The sequence below is a fragment of the Cariama cristata genome, unplaced genomic scaffold (assembly GCF_000690535.1).
Source record: "Cariama cristata isolate BGI_N322 unplaced genomic scaffold, ASM69053v1 scaffold23453, whole genome shotgun sequence".
Taxonomy (NCBI): Eukaryota; Metazoa; Chordata; class Aves; order Cariamiformes; family Cariamidae; genus Cariama; species Cariama cristata.
In genome coordinates this window covers 13989-21860 of record NW_009606976.1, presented here as the reverse complement: position 1 = coordinate 21860, position 7872 = coordinate 13989, and the positions used below count along the sequence as shown (strand labels likewise).

At 52.9% G+C, this 7872-nt stretch overlaps 1 protein-coding gene across 1 annotated transcript; it reads left to right on the top strand.

The window, feature by feature from the left end:
- Positions 1-819: 819 nt before the first annotated feature.
- On the top strand, positions 820-6753 carry LOC104158817 (cyclic nucleotide-gated cation channel beta-1-like; the record flags this gene model as incomplete). The annotated part of the gene is made up of 11 exons (XM_009696568.1): positions 820-870; positions 987-1073; positions 1411-1475; positions 1940-2062; positions 3359-3500; positions 3731-3890; positions 4511-4608; positions 4694-4777; positions 5217-5335; positions 5946-6092; positions 6558-6753. Coding segments are annotated over 11 exons (1272 nt in total), but the record flags the coding sequence as incomplete, so codon positions are not given.
- Positions 6754-7872: the final 1119 nt, after the last annotated feature.

Here is a 7872-nt window from a genome sequence, read left to right as displayed (position 1 = left end):
TGAGTGGCACAGATGGTGCTGGTCACTGAGCTCTGAATCAAGGTCTCCAAGCTCTCCCACTATGGCGATGGCCATCAGGGCTGTGCCCGCTCCTGGGGGACTGCAAGCATCTCTCCTGCCATGGAGCAGATAAGCCGGCAGTCTTTTTGTCTGCCAAGCATATTATTTTTCCCCTAAAGTCAATACTAGCCCATCTGGAAAACCTGGTGGTCCCGTTCCTGGGTAGGGATGCTCGGAGGGTGCTGCTCCGCAGGGCGGTCCTGCCAGCGGTGCAGGGAGGTGCAGGCTGACCGGGCCCGGTGCAGCTGTACGCTGCTCACCGGGAGCAGACGGCATACTGAACTCTGGGTTTAATTTTCAGGAGCACAGCTAGGCAGAATGCATTAGCAATATGCCAAAAGCGATTGCGATCTGAGTGTATAGATCACGCGCCTGAGATAAGTGAGAGCCCTTGATTTTGTTTCCATATCCAATTAAAGAAGCTGTGAAAAATAAAGCCTTGAGGGTACAGCCTTCTGAAGACCCACGCAAATGGTCAGACAGGGAGGTTTCTCCTGTAAACTCTGACTTTTGTGGTGCTGTCACTGCGATGTGCTTTCTCTGGGATGCAAAATGAGCACGGGATGTCCCGAGAGAGGATGGGAAGATGGCATATGGCCACGTCTTTCTCTGCTCCTCTTGCTCTGCTCCCCTTCCCAGGTACGAAGGGAGCATCTTCCCTGTTGAGGTACAGAAGAGGAAAGCCAGGCATGACCATGACATTTCTTTCTGTAAGCAATGACCAATCTTCCTCTCTCTCTTCTTCCTATTCCCGACCAGACCGATAAAAAGGCCATGAAAGAGAACTACCTGCGATCACAACGCTTTAAGGTTCGATGTCATTTTATTTATTAACCTGAATCTTTAATCTGAACCGTGGCTTGCAGCTCCACCCCCACCACGCCTGCAGGTCCCCACAGAGGTTTCTCTCTTTGTGTGGATTTCAGATGGATGTGGTGTGCCTCCTGCCCCTGGATTTCTTCTACTTCAAAGTCGGTGTCAACCCACTCCTGCGCTTTCCTCGCTGTCTGAAGGTGAGTCGGAGCTTACAAAACCAGTTGTAGTGGATGTGAAGGAGTCGTGCGCTGGCTGGGGTAAGCTACGGCTCGCTGGACTCATCGATGATGGCGGGAGGATTGTGAAATGGATGGGAAGTCTTGTCCCGAAGGCTATGCAGGGCTGTTGGTCAAACACTTCGATCCTAAAAGACACTCACATTTGACTAGAAGGGTGCTTCTAGATGGAGCCAAATCCCTCCGTGGCGGTCCGTGCTGCAGAGGGGCTGCAGGGAAGCGGATGGGTGTGGGGTTTTGTGGGGACGTAACTCTCCCGGCGGGAAGCTGGAGCACACTGCTCTCCTTCTCCTCCCAGTACATGGCCTTCTTCGAGTTCAACAACCGCCTAGAGGCAATCCTGAGCAAGGCGTACATCTACAGGTGAGGGAGGGGAGGGAGGGAGCGTGGAGTTGCTCTTTGCCACCGGGGAAGAAGGCTCGCTTTGGTGTGCACCCATTCTGGCGTTCTGATTTATTTATTTTCCTGCTGTCCCTGGACCGGCTGATGTGGGCGTTGGCTGATGTGGGTGGGATGTGGGGGGTCCTGGCGCCCATGTGGGGAGGATCACCTCTCCCCAACCCAGTGGGGACGGGGGTGCTGGCAGCAAAGAGGAGCCACCGGCAGATAAACTGATTTTTTCCTGACGCTTCTGGAGCTGCGGGAGGGAGCAGCGGGGCTGCATGTGCGGGTGCTCTGTGGCTCCTGCATTGGCAGGACCTGCATGGTCAGCGCTCGGCTCATCACTTCAAAACTCCTTGTGATGCCAGGGGGAATGTGATGTGTTTCTCCCAGTAGACACCATATCATCTCCCTTCCTCCTCTCTCCTTTTTTCTTTTTTTGGCAGAGTGATTCGGACCACCGCCTACTTACTGTACAGCTTGCATGTGAACTCCTGCCTCTATTACTGGGCATCAGCTTACGAAGGACTGGGCTCTACCACCTGGGTCTATGATGGGAAAGGAAACAGGTACAAGCCAGGGCTTGGATCCTCACGTAGCACAGCTTGCTGTGATGAGCTGGAGCAAGAAGGGAGGTGTTAGGATGCAGCTGGGTTCATAAAAACCCCTGAAGCAAAGGGTTGGAGGTGCCAGGAAAAGATGTGGGGCCAGGCGGAACAACAGGGACAGGAGGGATGGGATGTGCGGTAACATACGGTGCTGCAAGACAAAGAGGCTGCAGTTGGACTGAGGTGGAAGTTGATGGCAGGTTGAAGAGGCTGAAAAACTGGGAACCTGGTGCTGGGAAACAAGGGAATACTCTCTGGCTGAGCAGGATGGCAGTGTGAGCCTTGTTTCTGTTTGTGTTGACCTGCTGCCAGGTCAGGATGGAGGCTTGAAGCTGTATGTCCTAGGTGCCGTGTGTCGGGCCCCTCGGACCAGCCCGGCACCCTCATTCCCAGGGTGTGAGACAGGGACAGTGGCCGTCCCGTCCCCTCGCCAAGGCATTTCCAAGATCCACGTGTTAAATGTCCGTTGTGTTGTCAGTGATGGATGGCACAGGGAGAGTGCTTAGCTCACAAGCTGAACGCCGCCTCGTAGAGAATGCCCACACCTGCGGTTGTACAACACGGGCAAAATAAAATCCTGAGTAACATTTAACTAATTTAGCAGCATGCAGTAAATGAGAGTTTCCTGGAAAAAGGCACGGGCAAGTGCGTTAAAGACTTACCGTGAGGTGTGGGTGTGGGTGGGGACAAGCGACTGCCACCCATGCAGCCGTGGTGTGGGTGTTGCCTTCCCTTTGAGCACTCAGCTTCCCATGTTAATGTTGCTGCTATATAGTTATTTTGTGTGATATACGTATCTGTATCTAACCCCTGGTGTAACTATAACATCCACGGGAGTGCCCAAGACCAGTGAATCAAGAATTCGCTTGACATCTCCCAAGTCCCATGACAACAATTTGCTCACAAACCCTTTTTCTCCCCTGATTATTTCTAAAAGTGTAACTGTTGCTGGAAATACGTTGCTGGTTTATGGCAGTGGAGCTGTAAGAAGCAGAAAACGGGAGTAGCCAGGGCAGCTGAGCCTCCCATGCGGAGGTTTCTGGAGGGTCCCTCATCCTCCTGCTCCTGTAGCATCTCCAGGAGCACCTGCAGGTGTGGTGAGGAGTCTACAGCCCCTTAATTTTCCCTTCGTCACCCATAATTACTCTCAGCAGGCTCTGGCTTGCTGTGGCCAGGAGATGTGAGCTCGATACTGGGGGCTGGAACAGGCCTTCACGCCAGAAACACCTTCAAAGCCGCCTGCTCTTTTCCTCCCAGCTACATCCGCTGCTACTACTGGGCAGTCAAAACCCTCATCACCATCGGGGGCCTGCCGGACCCCAAGACACTGTTTGAGATCGTCTTCCAGCTGCTGAACTACTTCACAGGTGTCTTTGCTTTCTCCGTCATGATAGGGCAGGTGAGTGGGAGTCACGAGGGGTTCCCGACCTCAGGTGGGGAAGGTTTCGGTGGGGTTTGCATCTCTAGGTTTGTTTTCCCCATGTGAGGACCTGCTCAGCACCAGCGGAAGACAAAAAGGATTTGGCAGATGCTGTCAGGACTCAGCATACGTGCTCTAGACTGCTTGACCTGCGTGATAGATAAGTGACAGCAATTAAAACATCTCTTCCACCTCTTTTTCCCATTCAGATGAGAGATGTGGTTGGCGCTGCTACCGCAGGGCAAACTTACTATCGGAGCTGCATGGACAGTACCATTAAATACATGAACTTCTACAAAATCCCCAAAACTGTTCAGAACCGGGTGAAAACGTGGTACGAGTACACGTGGCATTCACAAGGCATGCTAGGTGAGATTCAGCTGCTCCGAGGGTCAATGCTTGCACTGCATGTGTTTTACTGCGGTTGCTTTGCAGAGCTGAAACGTTGCTGTCAAATAGCACCGGAGTTTCAGGACGGGGGCTGGCTTATTTTTCTCTTCACTATAGGGGCTTGTTTGCCCACCTATAGAGTATATAGGCTGCCGCCGGCTCACAGCACCTTGGTGACCTGGCATCACTCATAGCGCACTGAGCCCAGCATCCCACCCGTCGGTCCCTGGGGAGAGGGCAGGGACTGGCAACCGCTGGCCAGAGCATGTCCAACAGCAAACCCGCTAGCTCACCCTACCAGTAAACCATCAGGCAGGACCTTTACACCCACCCTCCTGGCCAAGAAGGGTGCTGGCTTGTGCTCACCGGTCTGTCCCTGAGAGCCGTCAGGGCAGGGATAGCGTGACAGGCAGCTCTCCATCACCCGTTGGCTTCAGACTTACAGGTTGCTGGGTGGGCCGAGGCTGGAGAAGCCCCTTCTGGGCATGCTGGCTCCTGCCCTCTGCCACCAGAATGCGGGCTGCTTTCCCGCTGCCAAGCCAAGGACATGCTCTGGGATCAAGTGCTGGAAACAGCCAATTTTCTGCTTTGTCTCACAGATGAGTCAGAGCTGCTGGTGCAGCTGCCGGACAAGATGAGGCTGGACATCGCCATCGATGTGAACTACAACATCGTGAGCAAAGTGGCCCTCTTCCAGGTACCCTCTGCAGCGCAGGTCCTGGCCGGCCGAGCCTGCCGTACCGGTGCAGACTAATGACACTGTTGGCTCTGTTTTGGCTCAGGGCTGCGACAGGCAGATGATCTTCGACATGCTGAAGCGGCTCAGATCGGTGGTCTACCTACCTAATGACTACGTGTGTAAGAAGGTAATGAGATGCTCGGGTGCCCTCCCATCCCAGGTGTCACGGCCGGGCTGTGCAGGGCACTAGGAGCAATGCAGAGCAGGGAAAGCCAGGCCTTGGCCCATCACCGTGGAGTTGAGCCGCTTCACAGAGAGGGAATTCAGAGCAAAAACGTCCTCGGTTGCAGTTGGTCTTGTGTGAAGACTGACCTCTTCTGCTGCAGCCACGAACAGCAGGAGAGCAGGGAAGAACCTGGAGGAGCCTTCAGGATGCTCAGATGAGGATGCTCCGGGAGTGAGCACCATCAGGACAAAGTGTTTTGAGAGTTTGAAGAGGGCAGTGTGGTCATGGGGGTTTCCAGCCAGATGCGGTTTAGAGCACCCTGTTTCTGGGCACCTGCTTAGGGCATCCCTAAGGTCTCCCTGTTTCTGGGCACCCTGCACAGCACCCATCTTCACTGCAGGGAGAAATCGGCCGTGAGATGTACATTATCCAGGCAGGCCAAGTGCAGGTGCTGGGGGGACCCGATGGCAAAACCGTGCTGGTGACTCTGAAAGCTGGATCTGTGTTTGGAGAAATAAGGTGAGTGAAGCATTTCCAGGGAGCCAGGGAAATACAGCTCGTGGGCTGTGGGCAAGGAGGGTGGGAAGTGGGGAGATCAGCAAGACCCTAATTAATCTTTGTGATTGAGAGCCACGAACACTGAGCAGCGTCTGGTAGGCAAATTACAGCTTTTTTTCTTGGAGCTTTTCCACTATTTTTGTCATCATGCTGTTTGCTACCTGGGAAGCTAGTGACAGTAAGCAGAGGTATACGGAGGGATGGAAAAACGAGTAAGAAAAGGAGTTTCACTAAAATAGCCCCCCAGCCATTGATCTGCCCATTTCATGGGCATGTACAGTCCTGTACCAATTCGTAACAGTGATGGAGTTTGCCTCCCTACAGCCCAGCAGATGCTAGACTGGTGTAAAGTGCAATATTTAAACCTTCAAACAGGCAAATAATTTTTTATATAGTGCTCCATGCCAACCTTTACCATCGTTCTTTAAAAATTGGGCTTGGAATATTTCACGGGGATGAAAATTAAACTCTGAGTCCCCTGAAAGAGAGAGGGGGAGACCTGAAAACAGAGATTTTAGGTTCTGCTGAGCCTGTGAATGAGGGCGTTGATGTCTCGCCGTGTCTCTCTCAGCTTGCTGGCGGCAGGAGGGGGAAATCGCCGAACAGCAAACGTCATCGCTCATGGCTTCGCTAACCTTTTCATTTTGGATAAGAAGGACTTGAATGAGATTTTGGTGCATTATCCGGAGTCTCAGAAGCTGCTGCGTAAGAAGGCTAAGTACGTGTCGGGCTGCTGCTTTCTAGCCTGTGGGGTTTTGAAAAAAAGCAGAGTGTGGGTTTCAGAATGACAGAGGAGATTTCTGTCTGTGCAAAGCCCTGGGAAAGCTCCTGCTGCAGGTGCCAGGCGCTAGGCAGACGTACCCGGAGGAGAGCCGGGCTGGAGCTGCCGCACTTCGGCAGAGGGCACCCGTCCCTCGCCGTGGGCTGGGGAGGCTGGAGGTGCTGCAAAGCTCCACCGCTAAAAGCGGGTGCAACTCGGGAATGATCATGGCCAAAGTGCATTCGTTTAAAAAAATCTATTAAAATATTCACCTTAGGTTTTTAGCATTACTTAGATTTGTTATTCTGTCCTTCCTAAGGTGTAAAAAAATCCCTGTCCTTTTAAAGTTGGATTTTTCTGCATTATAAAATCCATAGAACACATTCCCACACTGAAACTGTCTCTCCTTTTTCCTTGCTGTAGGAAAATGCTGAAAAACAACAATAAACCCAAAGATGAGAAAGGAGCCCCCGGAGATCCACTGATCATCCCTCCGAAAGCTGGCACTCCAAAGCTTTTCCAGGCTGCCCTGGCTGCCACGGGGAGGCTGGGGGGCAAAGGGCCACTGGCACAGCTCCGGTGGAGGCTGAAGGAGCTGAAGGGAATGCAGACGCCGCAGGTCAGCGTGGGGAGGATGGCAATTTGGCTTTGCTTCATTAGACGTCAAGTTACTGCTCTCCCGCACCGGCTCCAGAGACTAAATATCATTAAGGTGCCTTGGTGGATGACAGGCTAGACATAAGGCACCAATGGCCAATCGCAGCCCAGAAAGCCAACCGCATCCTGGGCTGCATCAAGAGAAGTGTGGCCAGCAGGTCGAGGGAGGTAATTCTGCCCCTCTGCTCCGCTCTGGTGAGACCCCAGCTGGAGTATTGCATCCAGCTCTGGAGCCCTCAGCACAGGAGAGACAAGGACCTGTTGGAGAAGGTCCAGAGGAGGGCAACGAAAATGATCCGAGGGCTGGAGCACCTCTCCTATGAGGACAGGCTGAGAGAGTTGGGGTTGTTCAGCCTGGAGAAGAGAAGGCTTCGAGGTGACCTCATGGCGGCCTTCCAATACCCGAAGGGGGCCTATAGGAGAGATGGGGACAGACTTTTTAGCAGAGTCTGCTGTGAGAGAACAAGGGGTAATGGTTTTAAACTGAAAGAGGGTAGATTTAGACTAGACATAAGGAAAAACATTTTTACAATGTGGGTGGTGAAGCACTGGAACAGGTTGCCCAGAGAGGTGGTGGAAGCCCCGTCCTTGGAGGCATTCAAGGTCAGGCTGGATGGGGCTCTGAGCAACCTGATCTAGTTGGAGATGTCCCTTCTCACCGCAGGGGGGTTGGACTAGATGACCTCTAAAGGTCCCTTCCAGCCCAAATGATTCTGTGATTCTATGATTCTATAAAAGGGTAAGCTCAGGTCACTGGGATCTGACTTAGCGTAGGCAGATGGGAAGGGGTTGTCCAGCACCTTATACATGGCCTTGGGAGAATGTCACTGTCCCACAGGGCTTTGTTTTGCAACACAAAAGGGAAATACATTAACTTTTTGCCCAGCTATGCTAAGCCTGAGTCTAATTTCTAGCCCGACTATAGCCACAGACAAACATCTCTTCCGTGCCACCGAGACAGAGCCACTCATAATTAATCGATGCGCTGGCAGGACGGAGAGTGATGCTGGCATCCAGCATCCCCAGACCAGTCAATATTTGCAAAGCTTTCCCAGCGTGGTCGGGGCAGAGACCCGCAGCA